The following is a 23,717-nucleotide window of genomic DNA, read 5'->3' as shown; positions in this document are numbered from 1 at the left end:
CAAGCTCCCCAGCATGAGACAGAGAGGATTTGGACTGAAGGATGACGGATACTTCTGTCGGAAACTGTGTTGCTGTTGGGTGCAGTAAGAGGTAGGGGTCTCCTTCCTGGAGAAAAAGACAGAATCCAGGGAGGTCCACGGAGAAGAGCTGGGTGCAGAGCCCAACCCTAGCTTCTTTAGTGACCTGGGACTGTTGACCAAGAAAAGCTGTCCCCCCTCACCCCCCGTCAGTCGGTGGGACTCCAAGGAGCCTCCCTGCCAGTGCTCTCCCCCCACCCCCTACCTCTTCCTGTCCTCTTCTTCCCCTACCCCTCTACTCCTCCAGTTTCTCCTCCTTCTGCTCTTCCTCCTCCTCCTCTGGTTCTCATCTATACCCTGCTCCTCTTCCTCTCCCACCCCGCTCCTCCATCTTATCCAAACATAGAGATAGCCGGGAATGAATGTCGGATAAACACACACAGTCTAAGAGGGAACCCTTGCCAGCCCTCCCACCCCAGGCTCTGGTCCCCCCAGGCAGAATACATCAAGGTCAACAGATACAGACTCCATGGCCAAAGGGCTGCCAAAGGCCCAGCCAGTTGGGGTATGGGCACCAGACAGTCCTCTCCTGTCCCCATGGTAATGATGATGATGGCATTTTCAGGACGTGCAGTCTCCGAGGCAGCAAAGGTTAATGAGTTGGAATGGGTGTCAAATAGGCACCTCTGTCTGCTGGGACCTGGTGTACCCCTACCTCCTGTAAGCATGTTCTCTGTGAGCACCGTGTCTGCCCCCTCCCTCCAGCCCGCCCGGGAACAGGGAAGAAAGGAGGGGCTGAGGCAGCCAGCCCTCTGTGGTTAGTGAGTCTTCTACACCTCCCTGCGGTAGGGAGACCCATGCCAATCCAAACAGGTGAAGGGACTGGGCCAAGCAGCCCCCACACTGCCTCATTGTGTGCTGAGGCCTGGGTGGAGCTAAGGGATTACATCTTCATGGAGGAGGAGCCAGGGCTAAGAAAGGAGGCACAAGCCTTGCCCTAGAAGCCCACAGTCTAGAGAGAGAGATACTGGAAGAGACCGTCCCTACCTTTGGAAGTCTTTGGCCTGGAAGAAAAAGAAAAGGCCTTCAAAGTTGCGTAATACAAGAGCAAGCCTGAGAGAACCAGATACCACCCGCCCATTTCTCAGGGCTGTGTGTCCCAAGTCATCACAGCCTCAGCAGCTTCCACAATGAATGCCTATTCCCCCCACCCCACCCCCGTTCTGGAAACCACATGCCCCCAGAGAAGATGGAGGGACCACACTCCCTCTGAAGATCTCGGGAAGGCTCCTTCCTAACTCCACCAGGCGTCTCCTGGAGTCCCTGGGTTCGTGGCAACGAAACTCCAAGCTCTCCCTTTTTCTCCCCACAGCCTTACTGTGCGTCCGGCCCTCTTGTTCTGTCTCTCACAGTTGCACTTATCGGATCGAGTGGCCCCCCAATCCAGTGTGACGTCATCTCAGGCCTTACCTCGTCTGTCCCTGCAGAGACCCTACTTGACTTTTGGAGGACACCACTCAAACCCTGTGTTAGCAGACTGGGTGCCGGTAGCCAGCTGTGGAGAAGGCAGGGAAAACTTGGCAGAGATAATTAAGGTAAGAGGTGGGCAGGGCCAGTCTGGAGGTTTCTGGAGAGAGTAGCTTTGAGCTGTACATGTTAGGGTGCTGGGAGCAGGGCAGTAGGGAGATGCGGGCTTCTCAGTACTGCTCCAGGCTTCCCACTAACCCCTCCTTTAGCTCCTTCACAAACACACAGCTGCTCTGAGATAGAGCCGTTTTATTTTTATTTCTTTTGTTTTTTTATTTTTATTTTGGTTTTGGGTTGTTTTGTTTGTTTGTTTGTTTTCTTCTGGTTTTGTTTCGTTTGTGATAAGGTCTCCCCACGTAGCCCAAGTTGACCCCAAATTTGTAATTTCTGCTTCTATTTCTTACATCCCAGTGCTGGGATTATAATCCCTTATCACCATGCCTGGCTATTTTTATTTTTTTTTATTTTAAAATAATTTTAGATTCTCGGGAGTTTTCAAAAAGATATAAAACTTGATCAGGCTTGGTAGTGCATGCCTGTAATTCTAGTTCTTGGGAGGTGGAGGCAGGGGAATTACCCTCAAGGCCACTGTCAGCCACACAGCAAGTTTGAGGCTAGCCTGGGCTACATAAGACTCCATCTCTTTAACAATAATAATAACACATTTTAAAATTGCAAAACAGAGTTCAGAGAATACACTCGTACCCTTCAGCCAGTTTCCCTTGATGTGAACCCCTCCCGTAAGCACTGTACAGCTTTCAAAGAAGTAAGTTACAATGTCATTAGTCAAGCACAGGCATTCCTGGAATTTTGCTGGTTTTTCCAACAGTGTTCCCTCTCTGCTACAGACTATATATTGTGGATTTCATGACACATTCACTCATTTTGTCCCCGGAGCCTCCTCGGGTCTAGGGCAGCTCCTCCACCTTCCCTGTCTTCCATGACCTGGACACCTTTTGAACAGTACTGATTGGCTCTCTAGTAGAATCTCTCTGTTCCTGTTTCCCTGCTTTCTCATGACCAGACGGGTGCATTTGCCAAGAAACCCACACAGATGTTGCGGCATCCTTCCAAGCACCGCATTAGGTCGGAGGACAGATAGATACCTTGCTGTGTCTTGTTGCTGCTGAGTTGATGGTGTAAACGGGCCAGGAAAATTTCTATTTTAACTTAATAAACATTGTGAAGGAGAGACCTAGAGGCTGCACACGAGTCTGATTTCCCTTCATCTTTGACCTCTAGCGTACGGTTCTGTCTTATTACCCCTTGAGCTCAAGAATCTGACTTGTTCTGGACTCCCTAAAGAGCTGTGGCTCCAGAACAGGCCTGGGGGAGGCAGGAGTCCACACCTAGAGAAAATACTCTTTGGTTCCCTCCTCTACCCCAAGTCAGACTGGGCGTCCTGGAATCATCTTACTGCCCAGTCTAGAACATTCCCATGCCGGCTTCCTTTAGAGAAATTCTACGTATTTCTCCTTTGTTATGTGGAAGACAGGAGTAGGGGAGTAGATTGGGGGTGGTAGAGCTGTTGGTATTGGGGGTTTTATTTGACTGCCTGTTTGCTTGTGACAGGCTCTAACTATGTAGCCAGGCTGGCTTTGAAGTCACAGTCATCCTCCAGCCTCAGCTTCTTAGTTCTGGGATTATAGACAACCACCATGTCTGGTCCAAGCATTTTCCTCATTCTGTTTTCTCTTGACCCCGTCCAGCCCTGTGGGAAAGAAATAGACAGTAAGGTCCTCCCCAGACACAGGTGTAAAATATGGTCCCTAGTCCCGAAGTTGGCCTTCCCTATTTTTCCTGATAAAAGGACCTTCCTTCTCTTCCAGGCCCCTAAGCCCCACCACCCCCTCGCTGCCAAGCCTCAGAGAGAGGTCTCCTAGCACTCAGGGCTCTCATTTGCAGGGAAGCTGGGACCCAAGCAGCCTCTACTGCAGAGGACAGGGGTGGCTAAAACATTTTGTCCAGAACAGACTAGCAGGCAGGGAAGTAGGCAGGGAGCCAACCAGAAGCCTAGAGTAACTCCCCCAAAGCCGAGAGTCCACTTTCCTCCAGCAAGCTCTGCCATTGGCTGGTTGCTGGTATCCCAGGTCAGCCTGGCCATCTGAGTCATGTGTCCTTATAAGAACTTGGCCTGACTCAGCAAATATGCTGGGTCAAGCACGTTGGCGCCTGAAGCCTGTCCAGGCTGCCTAACTATGCTACAAAACCTCTGAGACAGAGACTGCCCCACACTAAAGATGAAGATTGGGGGTGTGAGGACATCTCAACTTCTGCAGCAAGGGAGCTGCCTCATATGGTCCAACTCCTGCTTAGCCTGGATTCAAACCCCATTTGTCAAGGGCAGGTTTTCTTCTACTAGAAGGTCCCTCCCCAAGAGACCTCAGCCTAGACTCTAGACCAACCTCTTAAGTTTACCAATGGGAATATAAGGCTCAGAGGGCTAAAGGGATGTGTATAAAGACACACAGAAGATCCCACTTCAAAAGTGAAAACGTTTAACAATGCCACCAGGGTCTGGGAGAGGTAGGGTAAGAATATATACAGAGTGCTCAGTCTGCACCCCAGGATCATATCAAGGTTAAGAACATAGGTGGTCAGATGACTAAGATCCAACAATAAATCTGGTTACTAACCACCCACTGGTTTCTACCACAGGGAACATGCACCTTTCATTCTCTAACCCATTACCCGTGATGCTCCACTGTGAACCAAGCCTCCAACAGGCCAGGCTCATTGCAGGCACCTACATCCCCATCCAACTCCCAGCCTCTGTCTTAATTTCTACACCTGTCCTGTCTCCCTTTCCAACTCCCTCACTCTCCTTTGGACCCAACCTCTGCTCCATCTGGCTTTAAGATATGATTTCTACTCGCATTGAGCAGATGCTCAATAAAGGACAGATGGACAGAGGGACGGAGGGTGAGGTATCAAGGAGGAAGAGAAGAAAAGGGGGTATAGAAAAAAGTGGATAGGTAAGATGGATGATAATAAATAAGTGGTCAAATGGATGAATGGATGGTCAGATGGGTAGATGGATGGAGGGTGGGCAGATGGATGCATAAATGCAACGAAGCAGAAATGGAAGGATGAGATGGGGGATCCAGGTGATTGGCTCGGTGTTACAATGCTTGCATAGTATGCTTAAGGCTCTGGGTTTGATCGGGTGGGGGCAGGGAGCACAAGAATAAGTAAATGAGTGAAAGTAGGATGGATGGATGGATGGATGGATGGATGGATGGATGGATGATGGATGGATGGATGATGGATGGATGGATAGATGGATAGATGGATGGATGGATGATGGATGGATGATGGATGGATGGATGGATGGATGGATGGATGGATGGATGGATAAATGGACAGATGAACAGGCAGAATAGACAAGAGCAGTGGGTGAGCAGATGAGTGAAGGAAGGCAGTCTGGCCAGTCCAGGGCAGGGGGAAGTGAGGGTCGTTTGCTGATGCTTGGGGATCGGCAGGATACCAAACCATCAGAACACGTGAAGAATGACGTCTCATTTGCTCAGGAAAGCACCTAAGCTGAGCAAAGGAGACAAGAAACCCGCCCGATGGAAACTACATGCAGCTAAGCCTGGTTGCAGCTCTCAGCTCAGAGCTGGGCCTGCCTGATGAAACTGAGAGCAGAGACTGGGGATGAAGAAGGTGGTGAGACTCTCAGTCTCCATCCAGACGATACTGGGACTCCTCGGGGCTCTAGGAAGTGGTGTCATTGCGCTGTTGACCAAGACTGCCACGGTGTCCTCATGGAACATACCTGGCGGGACAAGTAGAAAGGAAAATGTAGAGGACTTGCCACTATCCAAGGAATGGTGTTGGCTCAGCCCTCTCTCCCAAGAGGGCTCATCAGTTCAGACCACCTGGCTTTCCCCCAGTTTCAGCCTTGCTACTATCTCTGTGACCTGAGTCCTCCTACAGCTCACTTCAATGCCTTAGAGGCTGCAAAAGTGCTTCACCTGGTAGGTACTTAGCATATTAATTCACTGTGGTTACTCTGGTCTCATGGGGGAGCCCCATTCTTTGCCATTGGGGCAGAATGGTGGTAGAGAATGAACAAGCTTTATTCAGCAGGCTGAATGGAGGCCAGAGTCGGGAGGCTTCCAGGTCGGGTAGGTGGCACACGGAAGGCTTCTGGAAAAGAGAACGTTGACTCAGGGTCAGAAAGCAGGAAAAGCTCTGGAGGGTGGAGCCGGGAGGGCATTTTCAGTCAGGGGTGGGGCTGTGGGAACTCCACCACCACAAGGTGAGTTGCTAGAGAGTCAGCAGCAGGGTCAGAATGGCTGTGTCAGGAGTCCTCAGCCACCAGGACTGGGGACAGAGAGACAGAAGCTCAGCAGTTTTACCTCAAGGGTAAAGAGTAAAGGAGTCTTTTCCACCAGGCAGGAATTTGAGAGCAGATCCAAAGTCTTGCAGTCCATCTGCTTCCCAAGACTGAAGGAAGCTCCTTAGGACTGTGAGGGGGAGTAGGGTTTCCACAGTCAGAAAGACTGGGGTTCAAGGCTGGGTGCTAAAGGTCAGTTTGGGGGAAGCCCAAACCAAGGTACCTGAATCTGTGAATTTTAATAAAGTCAGTTGTATGTCAGAAAAATGTTTAACAACCAGTTACCCAGGAAAGAAAGGAAACTACACTTTGATCATACATTTATGGTAAATTGTATTACTGGAAGAGGTGGGTGGATGCTGTTGCTGTTTTCTACCAGCTCATGTTGCCACACCTTCCCAAACTCCTGCAACCTGTGATTGTGGTTACCAAACAGTTCTCCTTTGGGCTAGCTTAGAGGTAAAACTACTCTTAGGGTCTCTCTCTGAAAAGCTAGCACTCACAAGACTTCCTTGTACTAGGTCTCATTCCTCGCCCCTTCTCATCCTAGAGTCACAGCAGAAGACAGGCAGGAGGAACCCAGCCCAGGCAGATCAGCTTATAGGAGGTTTTCATTCCCATCACCTGGAACCCAACTAAGCCTGCAAGCATTCTTGTGACCGTCGGAGCAGACAAGGCAAACAGTAGCCATCGTTTAGTCCTTGGTGAGTTCCAGCGCCCAGCCCCCACCACCTTGCCTGGAGGAGGAGTGGGAAAGAGACAATCAACCAAGGCGAGACTGTTGAGAAAGAGTTCAGCCACCTCGGGCACTGCCCACCCCCACACATGGAGGCACCTGAAGCAGGAGGACAAAGAGCACCTTACCTGTGTGATGCTGTAAGGATCTTTCCTTAAGGCCAGGGTGGCACCTAATTTATCACTGTAGCCCCACACTCTACACCTGTCCTAGCCCAGTACACCCCCTGCCGGGAGCCGGAGTCACCGGTCTGCTCCTACAAACCTAACTTCTCTGCAAGCCTAATCAAATCAAGCCAGGCCAGGGGTCAGTTCGCCTACCAGTCATGAACTCTAGGGTAAGTTGCTCAACCTCTTTGAGCCTCAGTTTCCCCACCTGTAAAAAAAAAAGGGGGGGATGAATCAGGCTGGTGAGCTGGCAGGGAGGCTTGATAGTGGTAACAGGGAGGAGGTGCTTGCTCTGGCTCATTGTTAGAAAGCAGATATCTATCTGCAGCCTTGCTGCAAGAATCAAATGAGGCAATAACGGGTTGGGCCATCGAGAAACCGTCAAAAAGGAGCGGGAATCGGTGAATAAGCTGGAGGGTTTTGCCCACCTGTTGCAGCCTTGTATCCTTATGTGAGCCTCTTTAGGTTATAATACCTGACGTGTACCGGTGAGAAGACAGACTCAGAGAGGTGCCGGATCCACCACATCCTCGCTTGCCTCAGTCTCCCCCACTGCTCCACAGCAGCTCCTGCGAGGTCTACATTCCTGGTTCAGCTTTATTCTCTTCCTTGGGCCCTCATTTTTGGGTTGTAGAGTCATACTGAGCACAACACAAACTAAAAAATCTACTCCATTGACAAGGCAGGAGCCGGAGAGATGGCTCAGCAGTTAGGAGCCCTTGTTGCTCTTGTGAAGATCCAAGTTCAGTTCCCAGCACCCGCTCGACAGCTCACAACTGCCTGTATCTAGAGTTCCAAGGGATTCGACAGCCTCTTCTGTCCTCTGCTAGCACATACGTGTACTCAGGTGCACACACATGCATATGCATAAATTTAAAAAAATATATTTTTAGATTGGCAAGCCAGAATATTAGTTCAGGCAAACTTTTTTTGGTTGGGTTTTTGTTTGGTTGGATAATTGGTTTGGTTTGGTTTGGTTTGGTTTGGTGTTTTTCTTCTGAGGTACTAGGGCCTGAACCAGAGCCTTCTGTATGCTAAGCAAGCATTGCAATTACAGGCATTACAACCAGTGTTTGATTGGTTTTGGGAACCAAAGTCTAATTGTGTAGCCCAAAGTGGCTAACAAACCTCACTAATACAGAGAGAGAGAGAGAGAGAGAGAGAGAGAGAGAGAGAGAGAGAGAGAGAGAGAGTCTGATTTAGTATGGAGTATTAAGCAATAGCCCTGGACAAATGTCAGATGGCAAGGGAAGATTCCTATAAGCACTGTGGAGAGGGATACACTCTGGAGAGAGATACGCTCTGTGAAAAGCCCCTGTAGTGTGTTGACTTTAACTGTGTGAAATAAACAATAACTGACACCTCACTTACATAGCTGCATATCGTATGTGATTTATGAACTACTAAAGAACGGAAAGACACACACAAGACCATTAGTGCAGATTAACACGGGAATGGGATAGGAGGCTGATGTGAGTGGAGGGGCCGGTGGAGAGGAAGACGTGGTCCAAGCGAGACAGGAAGAGGGGAAAGTAAACACGTTTTCTACATATGCATAAAATCTTGCATGTGAATATAGAGTACAGAAATTTAACAGAGCCTGGAATGGAGCTTGTTGTAGAATCCAGAGTGTTCAAAGCTCTAGCTAGGTTCCATCACACACACACACACACACACACACACACACACACCATAGAAAAGAAAAAGAAATTAAACAAAAAAATTGAAAACTAAAGAATTAGCTAATGAAGCAGAATGATGCATTCCATGATCTTAAAACTCAAGAGGTGGAAGCAGGAAGATCAGTGCAAGGTCATCCTCAGCTGAGCAAAGTGGCTAGCCTCAGCTCCATGACTCCCTGTCTCCAAAAATACTAAAAATAGAAAGAAAAAAAAGCATCAATTGCTTGAAGACCACATCAGTTTCCTAATTTAAACAAGACTGTGAGGATGGACGTGATGGCTCAGGCCTGTAATCCCAGCATTTGAGAGGCAGAAGTAGGAGAATCTTGAGTTTATGGCCAGTTCAAAAAACCCGAAGACTGGGTATAATGCTTGCTTAGTGTGCATGGGGCTCTCAGTTCAATGCCCAGTACCTCCAAAAATAAAACAAAAACACCAAACCAAACCAACGAGCCAGCCAAACAACTTTGGGCTCAAGTGATCCTCCTGCCTCAGTCTCCTGAGTAGCGGGGATGACAGCTGTGCCACGGCTCCAGGCTCCTAAGTCCTTTTGCACCGATTCTTTTTTTCTATTAACGTGACATTCAATGAAGCCCCTGAGCAACTTGAAAATCATCTTCTGTACATATTCATAGATAATGGAAAATAGTCTGGGGGAATTTAAAACTCTGGGCATCAAGCAGCAGATAAGTGATTTTCTTTTTTATATTTTCTATTTTGTCATAGAGAAAAGCAGGAGAGGAAAGGTGATTCCACTTTATGTGTGAAATGTTATAGTTGGAGGAAGAAGAAGGACCCTTGAGGCCAGATGTGTTAACAAGAAGCGGAAGCAGAAGGGGAGTCTCCAGAGCAGCTGCTGCCGTCTTTGCCTGTCATCCCTGCATCTGCACAAGATCCCCATGAGAAACCTTCAACTACTGGGGGAAGGGACGCCGAGCTGCTACAGCTGTCTCCATAGCAACCCAGATAACACATCAGAGGAAGGGCCAGGTCAAGAACTCCATCCCCGCAGGACTCAAAGAGCACCTGTCTTCTACAACACCAGTATCTCCTCATGGAGGCTGCCCTGTGCCCATGTGATGGCTGTGCCCTCCAGAAACTCCTCTGAGAAGGTTCCATGAAAGCCTGAGAGAACAGACTTCTAAACCACAGCCCCATGGCTTCACCCCACCCATTGTCACTGAGCCATCCTTACTTGCTAGATACAGTCTAAGGCGGCTGTTGACTAGCAAAACACCAAGCTTTGCCTCTGTTTGTCTTTAGAGAGCGTCAGAGGTCTTAAGCCACAGCAGTAGGCGGTCTAGCGTAAGAAATTGCTTCTCTCAGACACTGGGAAGAAACACTGAACTTTTTATAGCTCTTGGAAACAAAAGACCCAAAGAAAGTAACCCTCACACACTCACCACTCATTAATTTGCGCCAGCAGAGAAGAGTTGCGAGCTATCATTAACTCTTTGTCTTAGCAATTATCTAAAACAGTGTTTCACAAACGTTGACACTAACTCAGGCGTAAGGAATCCGAGGGTGTGTTTAAACAGACAAGTGACAACGTACATCGTGAGTATTCAGTCTCCTCATCCAGGCCCAGGAGCTCAAGAAGCAGCTAGGGCTGATTTAGGACTTGAATCGGCAGGCATTTCCAGGTGGAAAAACAGGTTCCCTTGTCTAAAGGAAGCTTCTAGAATCAAGGCCCCATTTCTGCTTAAAATTGCTGGGTATCATTTGTGTGTGTGTGGTTTCTTCTTTGAGACAGGCTGGCCTCAAATCACATAGCCAAAAGCAACCTTGAATTTCTGGTCCTCTTGCCTCTACTGCTTGAGTGCTGGGATTACAGAGGTGAGCCCTGATTTATGTGTTACTGGGGGACTGAACCCAGGGTTCTGTGTATGCTAAGCAAGCACTCTACCAAGTAGACCATATCCCCAGCCTTTACTGTCCATTAAAAAACAACTGTTTTATGTCTGCAAAACACAGCAATGGACAGGGAAAATTCCAGCTCTTCAAGGAGTTTTATTAACTGCCAAGCCCCAAGAATACTTCATCCCCCACCCCCTCTCGATTATTTTAGGCCTTGTTGTGATTTGAATACTGTCCATACCACCTCTCTCCCCGAGGAACTCGGGCAGGAGCTCAACTCCTGCAGTTATATGGCAATGGTATTAGGAAGGTGGACACTTAAACTCAACTACAGTATTTGTAGGTGGGCATCTTTGCAAAATGACCAGACTTAAATAAGGTCATTATTGAATTTTGGTGGCTATAGAAGAAAAAGAAGAGAGACAAGATACACAGACATAAATACAGGGACTCCTGTGTGTCCTACCAAGAGAAGTTCTGTGCCACTTGGGGATTCTACCTGCAAGAAGGTCACACCAGAGGTTAAGTCAATAGGACTCAGAACCAACGGAACCCTAAAAACATAAGCCAAAATAATAACCTTTATGAAGTTACCAGGCATCACATAGTTCATTATAATAATGCAAAACTAGCTAATGCAAACCTTGGTTTCCCTGTCTATGTAGTGGGAGTCCTTCTCACGAACTTCCCGAGGGTCCAGTGATCAGAATCAAACTGTCTGAGGACAGGGGTACTGGCCACTCTTTACAACAGCTCCCGCACCCAGGTAAGGTGTGATCCAGAGCCTGTGTTCTGACATCTCGTTCTGAACAGTTCCTGAGCATGTGCGCCAGGCCAGGAGCTGTTCAACAGCCCACGTCTGTGTCTCTGTGGAAGGGTCCCTGCATGACATCAGCTCTGAAAGAGACAGATGAATCGCTGGATTAAGGAAGTGCTCGGAAGACAATGCTCAAAGTTGGCGCGGGCATGTCTTGAAAATGACACTCCCGTTCCCTGCTGGCAAATAGGTAGATTGGCACAATGCCTCTTGAAATCAATTTGGCAATACAAATCAAGAACCTCGAAACATTTCTATCTGCTCATTTAGTAATTACATTTCCGAGAACTAGCCTCAGGGGATGATCCAAAAGTATTTAGTTATGAAAGTGTTATGTAGAAGGATGTTCTCTGCGGTGCTCTTCCTGTGACAACAGCAGCCAAAAATGGATAAAGTTTTTAGTAATACAGGAACATGTTTCATTTATAATATTAATAAAGTTGACGCCAGGGATGTCACTGTGTCTTAGACTGCTTGCTTAGCATTCTTAGGCTCTCGAAGTAGATACACAGCACCATGGGAAAAAAAGTTGAATGCAAAATGGATTCAGTGGATTGTGGCTGTAATTAGAACATACATAAGTGTTTTCATATGCGTGTAAAAATAAGAAACTTGTTACCGGTAGTTGCTTCGGGGTACTGGGGTTTAGGGTTCAGTATGACTCATAGGTTCACCCTTTAATCTGGAAGACAGGGTTGGTGACCATAAAGAGAGAGATGTGTTTGCTGAACAATTAACAAAAATTATTTATTGTAAAATAATGAATCAGGCTCAGCAACCTTGAAAGGTGAATATGGTCCCACCACGCAAAGCAGGGATTTCACATTAAAATGACAAACTAAATACATGGTTTAGTTTCGCCTCCTAAGCACTGCTAGGATGACTGTAATTGGATAAAATCCATGAGGACAAAAAGTAAGAGTAAAATCCAAAGGACAAAGGGGCTTACAGTAGTGAAGTGTCAGAATCTGGACAAGGAAAATGGAGTGTCCACCCAGGCAGAGAGCAAGAACAAAGCAGATCACACATCAGAACACCAGAAGGCCACTGCCAGTGAAGACCTGGGACATCTCTGAAAATGAGGTAAGAATGAGCTAGAAACAGGAGGCTGGCAGGCAGCTGCAGTGGTGCATTCACGCAATCCTAGTATTCAGGAGGCTGAGGCAGGAGGATCCCAAGTTCAAACCAGCCTAGGTTGCATGGTGAGACCCTATCTCAAGAAAACAGCAGGAGGGGTGAAAAGTCTTTTTTTTTTTTTTTTTTAATTTAAACTTATCTTATGTGCATTGGTGTGAAGGTGTCAGATCCCCTGGAGCTGGAGTTACAAAGAGTTATGAGCTGCCATGTGGATGTTGGTAATTGAACCCAGGTCCTCTGGGAAATCAGCCAGTGCTTTTAACCTCTGAGCCATCTCTCCAGGCCTGGGTTAGAGGTCTTAAGCAGTAGGGAAGTCTCCATAGGTCCTCTTTCCCTCCTCACATCTGATAGCTACCGACTACTCTAGCTTTGGACCAGAGGAATCTGGAAGTCAACTCAAAAAAAAAAAAGAAAGAAAGAAAGAAAAGAGAAGAAAAACACTCCCCAGTGGGTGGGAACCAAAAGCAACAACCGGGGCCAAGAACCAGAGTAACACACTGAAATGATCAGTTAAAACATCACAGATTGACAGACTGGGACCTTCCCATCCCCCTGCTCCCACATGTCTCCCAGAAAGCTGGTAGGTAGCTTTTACAACCTACACAGGAAATTAGAGACATCCTTTCCAAAGAAGTTCCATCTTAAGGGAAATTGACTCTAGATACAACATCCGGGCACTTCAGTGAAACAGCTTATCCCCGTCAGATCCATCCACGGTAAGATGGTCTAGAAGACAAGCCCTCTGCTGGACGCACACTCCAATCAGCGCCTTGTAATCTTTCCCTCAAATGAGACCAAAAGGAGTTTGAGAAGAGTTTCCTGTGTGAAAGATGGAGTTGAAACAAAAAAGTATTGAGGCACTTGGAAGAAAGCTAGAAAATAAAAGAACTGGAGTTGTCTAAGCCATAACTAACAGGCCCAAAGGGACAAAACATCTTAAGTCAAGAACTAAAGGCTACTAACAGTGGGTGGTGGTGGCACATGCCTTTAATTCCAGCACAGGGCAGAGGCAGGCCTGGTGTCCAGAGAGAGTTCCAGGACAGTCAGGGCTACACAAAGAAAAATTGTCTTGAAAAGACAAGCCTGTCTTGAAAAATTTTTTTAAAAAAAGCCTACTGACAAAATATCCAGAGCTATAGAATATCAAAAACATTGCAGTTTTTTTAAACTTTAAATAATATATTTTGTTGACAAAAATAAGAATTTTTTTCAAAAAGTAACAAAAAAGACAAATTAAATTGAAAATAGGATGAGATACTCATGAAAAGAAAAGGGTTCCAGAAAGAGAGGAAGTAGGGAAAGGAAGCTATAAAAATAAGGGAATTTTCCAGAACTTTAGAACTTAAGTTCCCATGCTAGAAGTAAGAACTCATACCCAATCCAATGGGAGAAGACACAGCTGTATCAAGGCATTACATGTGATAGTCCATTCCATTAGGGAGAAAAAGCACTATGATGTTTCCAGTAAAGAGAGTGGGAACAGAACAGGACAAAGGATCTACAACCAAAGTGGTTTGAGACTTTTTAATAGCAACACCGAGAGCCAATGATGACAATGAAAACCCTCAGATGCAGAGGAAAAACAGTGCCTGACCTAGACTCCTATACCCAACCAAACTATCTAGACTCCTATACCCAACCAAACTGTCAAGAGTGAGAGTAAACAAAAGATCTTTCCAGACATGAGAAGTTCAACAACAACAACACAGCTAACCCATATGAATCCCTTCTTGAAAAACAGCTGGAATATGTGATTCCCTAAAATAGTTGAGGGAGAGAGAGCACGCTCATATAGTAGACAGGAACAGGAAGACAGAAGACCCCAGAAGATATCTTCAATATGAAATTGATAGAAATCCCAGGGTGTCAACACATTAAGAGGATATATCCACTCAACAGTAAACCAGGGAAAAAGTGAATGACATATACATAGAAAACTTAAACAAATTGGGTTAAAAAATGTTTATTCCAAGGAAATTTACTACACTATAAAAAATGTTTTGACTATGAATAGTATATAGTCACAAGAATGTATATATTTAACCAAAATTATGAATCTGTTCAGAAAATGGAGAAGTCAATATCTTATAAGAACTACATTATCATCCTTCAGATAGAGGAGGAAGCATTTGGTTACAAAGTGAAGCTAAGTCATCAAGAAATGGAAGTAGAAGATTGGCATTTAAAAATAAAGAAGACAATACCAAAAAGAGAGAGCTGAGGTTGAAAGTGGGATGTTAGAAATTTCTTCATGGTTTATTAAAATGCAAAATCCCACACACAAATATTAAAAGAACAAAAGGGGAACCTGAACCGAATCACAAGCCACCACCAACCCCACCGTCACTCATTTCCTCTCCCTCTGCCTTTTCTCTTGGTCACATCCATTCCCCCATGAAAACCCCATCTTGGACCAAAATGCTCCTCTCAATTGGCTAGTGAGCCAGTGACAGAATTCCCATAACAATGGGAGGTAGGAAAGGAGATAGGAGCCAGCTGGGGAATGGTTCTTCTTCGCACAAGTGGAACACACACACACACACACACACACACACACACACACACACACACACACACACACATTATGCTATTATACATACATAACTCTTTCCTCTTAAATTCTGGAAGACAGCCAGGGAAAAAGAACAGTTCCTGAGAGGTGTGGACCATGCAATTAGGAAGAGTTGACTCATGAGAGCAGCACAGGGAAGGGCTGAGTGAGTGCAAGGAGGAACCGACACCGGCCCTTGAGTAAGAGGGTGCTGATCTCTGTTTTCCTGACTCTGACCAAACTCCTGAGAGAAGAGATGTCTGGTAGAAACTGGAGATGGGAGAGACAGATGGAAAGAGACCTATACCCAGTTCCTGGGAGAGAGGGGAAAGGCTGCAGAAATGGTGTTAGCGCTGGAGATGAGTGAAGATGGGGAGCAGGTGTTTCCCATGGGATTCAACAGCATTCAAATGAAGGAATGGTTAAGGTGAGGAGAAAGGACAGGCTAGGAGAAGAGAGATTTTGTTCATGGCCATGACCCCATCCCAAGGCTCTGCCTTCCCTTCGATACCAAAATCACTCTGTGTGTGTGTGTGTGTGTGTGTGTGTGTGTGTGTGTGTGTGTGTACACTCACACGCGTGCACTCACAAGCACATACGTAATGCTTGCTTGTGTGTAGAAGAGCTGTTCCCAAGCACAACTCTGAAGTTCAGAGATCAACAAACTTGGGAGTCTTTGGGGAGAAATACCTGAACAGGTGGAGTGGTGTTAACGGAAAGGCAGAAGACCTGGGGTGGAACTTTAAATGCCACATCCTGTATCTTTAATGCAAATACGCTAACTTCCCTGAATCCCAGGAGTTTTTAACCCCAAAATGTCCCTAACTACACCTGCCTTGCAGGGGCCCTAAAAGAGGAGAGTTATAGACCCTCTGTAGAAGGCCTCACACAATGGCCATCAACACTCATGAGTATCTTCCCACCTTGTGTGGCCCACTCCCCCACCATCCACCCCCCTGATGACATGGAGAACTTCTGGAAGATCTTCTGAAACACAGTCAGTTCTCTACATCTCTTTAAGTGTGGGAACCCCAGAGGAGTTCCTGGGAGGCCCCTTCAACTCCTCTCCCATCAGTTTAAACATGGAGATCACACACAAGTTTTGCATCAACCAGAAAGTCAGCTTTATTAGCCCACCACCAGCAGAGGGGAAGGGAGACAGCTGGGGGCCGCGCTAAGGAAACAGGGTCCTGGCTCAGGCCTCCAGGATGTGAGGCTGGTACAGGCCAGGAGGCTCTGAGTGAAGCAGATTAGTTCCTGGAACTCTGGCTTTGGCTCTGGCTGAAGCTGGATGAGCCTTGCTCCTTCAGAATGGACCGAGGCTGGCGAGAGGATGAGGAGAAGGCTGCAAAAGAGAAGGGGGAAAGTGTGGTGGGCTCTGGGAGCTAAGTAAGCTGCCAGGCAGGGGAAGGGAGGCCCAGGGCTCTGGGAGGAGGGGTTTGGCCCTTATACCACAGAGTCAGGCTGTGGACCCCAAGTGCCTTACCTTCTCGGGAAGAATAGGACTGGCCAGATGAGTGCTGTGAGGAGGAACTGCTGGGATGGGGGAGGGAAGGAAACGGGAGTGTTAGATGTGCTGGGAGTAGCAGGGGACAGAGTGCTATGAACAGGGTCTAAGGGCCAACTCACTAGACATCCTCGCCATCCAGCAGACGGCGGTAGGTGGCGATCTCCTGCTCCAGCCGGGTCTTCACATCCAACAAGATGTTGTACTCCTGGCTCTGCTGCTCCATCTCACAGCGCAGCTGAGCCAGCTGCTCCTCCACACTGCTGATCAAGCCCTGGATCTGGGCCAGCTGCATGCAGTACCTGCCCTTGGTCTCTTCTAGGCTGTTCTCCAAGGATGCTTTCTGTGAGGGAAGGAAAGGGAGGAGGGTTGGTGGTGCTGGTCGCTTTGTCTCTGCACTTCTGTCTGGGCACACTTTTGGATAGACACATGGATCTTGACCCCAGCTGGGGGTAATCGGAAGAGACAAATTGGAGAAGTGTTTTCCCAACATTCCGGTCTCAATGTCTCCATCTCTGTAATGGGTACCACGATGCTTCCAGTCTCATCCCCACGAAAAAAAAAAAAGTGGAACTGGATGGTGACCCTCTTGAGGGATGGTGACTGGGGACTGCACTGGGGCGGGGTCCTTCATACCATGCTGAGCTGGGACTGCAGTTCGATCTCCAAGCTCTGGAACACTCTGCGGAGCTCAGACACCTCACTGCGGCCACTCTGTATCAGCTCACTGTTAGAGGCCACTTCTTTGTTCAGCTCTTCAGTCTGAGACAGGAGAGAGGAGGAGGTGTGAGACTCTCTAAAGCCTCCCTGCCCAGGCGGCCTAGGGGAGTGAGCACAGGTGAGGTAAGTCCCACCTTGCTCAGGAACCAGGCCTCCGCATCTCTGCGGTTCTTCTCCGCCATCTGCTCGTACTGGTCTCGCATCTCATTCAGGATGCGGCTCAGGTCCACACCAGGGGCTGCGTCCATCTCCACGTTGACATCCCCACCAGTCTGACCCCTCAAGGCAAGCATCTCCTGGGAAAGATCACAAGAGGGTGGTCACCTCTCCTGGGAACCTCACCAAACCAGCCTTTCATCCCCAAACCTAGCAGCAGCCTCACCTCCTCATGGTTCTTCTTCAGGTAGGCCAGCTCCTCCTTCAGGCTCTCAATCTGCATCTCCAGGTCAGTCCTGGCCAGGGTCAGCTCATCCAGCACCCGGCGCAGGCCGTTGATGTCGGCCTCCACGGTCTGGCGCAGGGCCAGCTCATGCTCATACCTGAGAGGACAGAGATCAGAGCTGCAGATGGACAGCCCTACTCTTTTGTCCTTGCCCTCTGCCCTCTGCCCTCTACCCTCTGCCCTCTGCCTAGCATGATGGCTGCTCACTTGGTCCTAAAGTCGTCAGCTGCCAGCCTGGCATTGTCGATTTGCAAAACGGGCTGTGCATTCTCCAGAGTGGCCGCAATGATCTAAAATGAGAACAAAAAGATAGGAGGTCTGGTCAGCCAGCCAGGGACCCTCTGCTCAAGGGAAAAGGACAGAGGCGGGCAAAGGAGTCTCCCCAAATCCAGTGATCACCTGGCTGGCAGGTCAGCTCCTACAGCTTCCGCAGACAACTGGTTACTTCTCTACCCAACTCGGGATACGCAGGGTGCAGTTCTATCTACCGCCACCCCTATCCCGGGCCCAGAGTTAAGGAGCTGAACATTCAGCACAAAGTAGCCTCCAAAGCATTAAGAGTCAAGCAAGGTCTTAGTTCCAGCCGAGGCAGGGATGTTCGAAAGAGATCCTCTCCCACTTCTCTAGGTGACTCTGACCATTAGCCTCCAACAGTCTTTAGTCTTCTTGCCTATGTATCAGACTCTGTGGAAGTGGTTTCCTAAAGTCCACTGAAGTTCTGGCCGCTCAACATGTCATCCCCAGAACCACCCACCTTGCTCTTGAGGTCCTCGATGGTCTTGAAGTAAGGGCTGTAGTCTTTGATCTCAGTGGGCCGCTGCCTCTGGTACCAGTCACGGATCTTCACCTCCAGGTCCGTGTTGGCCTCCTCCAGGGCTCGCACCTTGTCCAGGTAGCTGGCCAGCCGGTCATTGAGGTTCTGCATGGTCACTTTCTCACTGCCCACCAGGAGCCCATCTCCACCACCAATGCCACCACCAAGACCACCACCAAAACCACCACCAAAGCTGCCACCACCGAAGCCACCACCAATGCCACCACCAATACCGCCACCGAAGCCACCCCCAAAGCTGCTGCTGCTGAAGCCCCCACCATAGCCACCCCCCACGCCACAGGCTCCCCCAGAGGAGAAGCGAGAGGAGCTGACTGACAGGCCCCCATAGGTGCTGGGAGCCCGGCAGGATCCTCCAGTCAGGATGGAGGAGATGCGGCTAGAGCCACCACCGATGCCACAGGAGCCCTTCATGGAGCTGGAGGAGGCGAACTGGCGGCTGCAGGTGGTCATAGTTTTGGGAGAGGTGAGCAAGTGAGCAAGTGAGCAGAGGGTAGAAAGAACAGCTCAGGGAGACGTGGATGCTGTGGGTGCCTCAGACACCAGGTTCCTTTATATGCACCCGGGGAAGGCGGGGCCCTCCGACTGCTGACTCTAGGTTCCCCTCTGGATTTCGTCACTCAGTCCCGTCCAACTCCCCACTCTGGATTATTCAGCCCAGGGTGGACTCTCCCCTCCATGTGCTGGCTCAGAGTTTCCACCCAGTTCTGGGGGTGTGGGGCCGAGAGAAAAACACACAAATCAGAGCTAGTACTGACTCAGGCCGTGTGGCCAGGAATCGGGCTTCTGTTCCTGGAGCCTGAGGGGACGGCAACAGTGAGGCCTCCATGCAGGCTGTTTTGAGGCAGCTGCGTCCTCAGGCAGTGAGTCAACCTCTCAAGCTTCCCTGCCCTACAGTGAGAACCTCAGGTGTCAGGAGCCCCATTGATACACTCCCAGACTGTCTTGGGATGCTGTCGTGGGATTTCACGTGCCATGCTGGAGAGCTGGGTTGCTCGCTGTGGAACCTGAAGTCCTTCACCTCCCCTCTCTGTGCTGGCTTTCCCTCCACAAGGACAAGTCTGGGCTGGGTAGCTGCAGTCCTTTCTAGTTCTAAAAATCAAAGGATTCCTCTCCCATGGCACCTAATTTGGATCTGGAGGCTGCCTGTGAGACACCAAGATGTCCACAGTGGCGTACACCATGGCAACCATACCCTATGCAACCACACACTCACCCTGCCTCTCACTCACTGCCCAGTACAGGAGGATCTTGTCACCCCTCTGAACCTGCAGGACACAGCTGTCATGAAGAAGCATGCCTGGAGGACCCTACCCCAATGGCCAGCCTCTTCAACCTTCTTTACAGCCTAGCTGCCTTTGGAATCCACCTCCAGATCCTGGCCCCTAATGTAAGACCCTGCACCTAGAGAGCATTCACTCCCAGCTACAACTCTTCCATGCCACCTCCTGCCCTCACCTGCTCAGGGCCTCCCCTGTGGTCTGCAGTGGACTGCAGTAGGGGGGAATTCCATCCTGCTCCTAACTCTGTTTGTCTGCCCCTGCCTCTACCTCCACTGCACCCCACCGTGGACCTCAGAGTCCCCATGTGGAAACCATCTTGCCCAGGAGCTACCCAGCAGCTTTCTGGTGGCCACAGTTCCAGGCTGGGCTTGGTGGCTTTGTTCATCCAGTGTGCACAGGGCTGTCTCGTTCCTTGTACTGCTCAGTGATACTGTCACACTTGTTACACAGTTCCAAGAGGCAGGCCAGAGGTGGCTGTCATTCCCACCACTAATCTACAGATGAAGGCGTGAGAACACGGGCAACTCAGGGGGCTCCCAGAGCATCAGCCCCTGCAGACTCTCCACCATCGAGAGCCTCTCTCTCTCTCTCTCTCTCTCTCTCTCTCTCTCTCTCTCTCTCTCTCTCTCTCTCTCTCTCGGCACCTCTCGGTTCACATCTTTTTCTCGATCCTTGAATGAACCTTGTAGGTGAGGAGGACTAGGGAGGAAAGAGGTGGGAGTCAACCATTGCCACTCGCCTTATAGCCACCAAGTCAGACAGGCTCCCATGAGCTGTGCAGGCAAGGGGCAAGTAAGTCAGTAAGTCCAATTTTCACCTGCCTCCCCATAGCGCTTAGTAGGAGTTCTGGCCACGGTGGTCTGAAAGGACCCAACAACAGTCTTCTGGATACCACGGGCAATGCCCATGGCACTGGACTCTGCTCTTGCCCTGTCATCCTTCTCTTGAAGTGACAGGAGCCCAAAGAGTCTTGCCTGAGGCTGAGCTCAGCGAGGGCAGGAAATTGGGGTTTTTACTACGACAACTCATTGTAGCCTGTTGGCCGCCCAACCAGAGGTTAAAATACTCGGTGGAGGTCTCCCGTTATCTCTGGTCTGTAGTAGTCTCCAGTCTTGGGCTTCGGGAAAGGAAGAATTCAAATGGGACGCATCAGTAGATCAAGCAGTAAAGGGTTTAATTAGAGCAAGCAAGGAAGAAAGAACACACTCTTCAGACAAGGGGGCGCGGGGCTGAGCGGCAGCGGCCTCCACACTGGCAGGCATGGGGCTTATATTTTCTGCTCCACACTGTCACCTGCCATGTCCCTCTCCCAGGGTGCACATTTCTAGAAAGGGGGTGTGCTTTTCTTAGAGGCCCACTTTGTCTGGAATTTAGTCTAAGTCTATGTATATTATATAAGAATACACTTAAAGGGTTTAAGCACCCCTAAAGCTGACCGGGGTAAAGAGGAGCAGACTACATCATACGATCTCCTGGAAACTAACTCTTGGAGTTGCTTTAATATAATCTGACTGGCAGGGCCCACCATCACCCATTATATCTGTTTTGGGGGCCCTGAGCTAGCCTGTCTGGATTCAGCTGCCACCATTATCTTTACACCCTTTTTTAAGGCCTTGGGCTGGCCCACCCATGTTCCTTCTCTTCTCTCTTTGGGAAGCCTGCTCAGTCAGACCTCCTGGAGCAAACTTCCTGCCCAATGAGAGCAAAGCTGAAGTGCGTGTTTGGAGGAGCAGACCTGCAAGAGAGAACCCAATACTGCTCACCCAACCCCAAACTTTGGCAAAAGGATCTCAAAATCTTGGGGGAACCAGTCTGTTGATGTCTGGATGGGCCTGGAATTCATGTCCAACCACAGACCCATCTCCCTTAAGATGGGAAATGGGCATCATGGTGACCAAAGGCCAACAAAACCCACCTACAGAAGGTGAAATGTTTGCCCAAGGTTTAACAGCATGAAAGGAAACAGAGACTTGAACCCAAGCTAAGGTTCATACCAACTCTCTCTCTCCTTCTCTCTATCCTCTCTGTCTCTCTCTCCGTCTCTCTGTCTCTCTCTGTCTCTCTGTCTCTCTCTCTCTCTCTCTCTCTCTCTCTCTCTCTCACACACACACACACACACACACACACACACACACACACACACATACACACACACACACACACACACACACACAGAGCACTCTTGTGGTATAAAGTCCTGTGATGCTTGACTCCCAGGCCATACCGACCACAGGAGATATTTGGAGAAGTGAGACTCCCTGGGATTCAACTGTAAAGGAAGAGGTTGTCCTGCTGTTCCTGGCCCTCTGAAGGGTCTTGGCAGGGCAAGGTTGTGACTGGGCCACAGGCGGTCGGAGATAGCAGAGGAGTGAGGGACACTTCCTCTGTGCTAGTGACGCATATTAACCCCAAAGTTGCCAGTACCTGGACCATTAAGCTACAGGTAATAGTCACCGAGTCCAGTAAAGCTGGCACCCCTCCAGGCAATGAACTCCTCCGCCATCTCTGCCTTTCGCCCCACCCCTTCTCAGGTATGAAGTCATATCACACTTGAATTGGCCAGGAAATATCATCGGCCAATGCCACACCTCAACTCACAGTGGTTCCCAAACCCAACAGATCATCAGACTCTCTACACAGACTCCTTGCCTGCGCCAACCCCTGCTTCAACATTGCCCAGGACAAGCCTGGTCTTGGAGCTCTTTTACAAGCTCCCCAAGGGATTCCCATGCTGGAAAAGGAGGAGGCAGCTCTGGGAGCTTGGAGGTGAGGGGGTCCAGGGAGCCTGATATGACAGAAGGGCAGTTGCAGAGCCCCCAGCCCCTGGTGGACACATGGTGAGCCACAACAGAGCAGCCTGGAGTCAGGACAAGCTGCTCAATCTCCGGGAGCTTCAGCTTCCTTCTCTGGGATGTGAGGATAACACTGCTGTCTCACAGGCATGTTAGAGTAGAGATGAAATAAAGCAAGTACCTGGTAGACTACTAAGCACCGCTGCGGTTATTCAATAGGGTCTACAAAGCACCCACTATGTGCCAGGCACTGACTAGATGAACAAGAAGAAAGGCCCTCCAAATGTACAGGCTGGTGAGAAAACTCGGTAAGGACAGTTCTAGTGCTGTGTGTTTGGATCTTGGTGTTATACAATCATAAAAGGAGACAGAGCAAGGTCCTCAGGGATGAACAAATGTCCATTCCTGGTTCTGTGACTAGTCCTGGGTCAGAAGGAATCTACATGGGTCAGGCCCTTCCTACTCCCTCTCCCTCCTTCATGGCTGATGTCTGCTGCTGCCAAAGGCTCTCACACCAGTTATGAACAAGGAGTCCTTGAGGGAGCCTAAGGTTCTATGTAGCCGGGATGTGGGCGAGGGGCAGAACCACCTTGGTTCTTGGTTCTCTCAACTCCTCATGAGACCCACACTGCATGAGGGTCGAGTATACTGTCAGGCCCACCCCTGTGCCCTGTTCAGCAGCGTTCAGGGTAAAGCTCCTTTGAAGTCTCTTGAGTCCCTGCAGACCAGACATTGTCCCTTCTTCCCCTTGACGGAGCGCAGAACTAGGCACAGGCTCTTCTGTGAACAGTGCTGCTCACCACATCCATCTCTCTGCAGAAACCTAGTGGAAGTTAGCGTGGTGGAAGAAGAATATCGGGCCTGCCTACCGATGACATGGGACTGTGTCTATCACAGGAAGGGAGAGCTGGGGCAGTCACATGCCTGTAGCTTCCACCAGAAAGATGGGATTTGGAGATGTGGGCAGACTGGGTATGGATAAACAGTGAACCCTCCACGGAGTCTTGCCGCTCGGTCCCCAATCCAGGCTCCAGCACTCATCCCCAGTCGCCTGGACTTGTCTGAGATGCCCGGGGACAAAGCCACTAAAGTTCTTTACACAGCCCCCTAGTGAGCCACTCAGTGTGGCCATCTGACCTCATGATGTCCCCCACAGAAGACACCACCTGCTCACTCAGGGGAGGACCACAGTCCAGGACTGTCTCCTGTCCTCCCCACACCGACTCCTCCTCAGACCAGTAAGAGCGAATCCTCAGGAGGGGAAAAGCCCTTCCTGCTTCATAGCTGAGGGAAGGTAGGAGGTGGAG

The 23,717-nt window shown here is 49.3% G+C and overlaps 1 protein-coding gene across 5 annotated transcripts; it reads right to left on the bottom strand.

The window, feature by feature from the left end:
- Positions 1-15,999: 15,999 nt before the first annotated feature.
- LOC128121881 (keratin, type I cytoskeletal 16) lies at positions 16,000-18,788 on the bottom strand. 5 transcript variants are annotated; one of them, XM_052756943.1, is made up of 9 exons: positions 18,491-18,788; positions 18,258-18,460; positions 17,711-17,793; positions 17,444-17,600; positions 17,196-17,357; positions 16,978-17,103; positions 16,464-16,684; positions 16,321-16,370; positions 16,000-16,179 (listed from the first exon to the last, which is right to left on the bottom strand). In XM_052756943.1, exons 1-9 carry the CDS (start codon positions 18,786-18,788, stop codon positions 16,085-16,087), a joined length of 1,395 nt encoding a protein of 464 aa, XP_052612903.1. In that variant the 3' UTR covers positions 16,000-16,084. The 5 variants fall into 5 exon arrangements, with proteins under 5 accessions (XP_052612903.1, XP_052612904.1, XP_052612900.1 ...); XM_052756944.1 differs by having other exon boundaries at positions 16,321-16,367; positions 18,500-18,788; XM_052756940.1 differs by having other exon boundaries at positions 18,258-18,788.
- Between the last annotated feature and the right edge of the window lie 4,929 nt (positions 18,789-23,717).

The sequence above is a fragment of the Peromyscus californicus genome, unplaced genomic scaffold (assembly GCF_007827085.1).
Source record: "Peromyscus californicus insignis strain IS unplaced genomic scaffold, ASM782708v3 Scaffold_3__1_contigs__length_106647218, whole genome shotgun sequence".
In the NCBI taxonomy this organism is placed as follows: domain Eukaryota; kingdom Metazoa; phylum Chordata; class Mammalia; order Rodentia; family Cricetidae; genus Peromyscus; species Peromyscus californicus.
Note: the sequence above shows the minus strand (reverse complement) of the source record. Positions and strands in the feature narration are given on the sequence as shown.

What these genes read in the sequence shown, in the direction of transcription:
- LOC128121881 (XM_052756940.1), bottom strand. Translation starts at nt 18,788, where the DNA reads ATGACCACCTGCAGCCGCCAGTTCGCCTCCTCCAGCTCCATGAAGGGC. An exon ending in AGGCCTGGTTCCTGAGCAAG is followed by an intron (nt 17,104 to 17,195) that starts GTGGGACTTACC and finishes CTCCTGTCTCAG; the next exon opens with ACTGAAGAGCTGAACAAAGA. An exon ending in TGCAGTCCCAGCTCAGCATG is followed by an intron (nt 16,685 to 16,977) that starts GTATGAAGGACC and finishes CTTCCCTCACAG; the next exon opens with AAAGCATCCTTGGAGAACAG.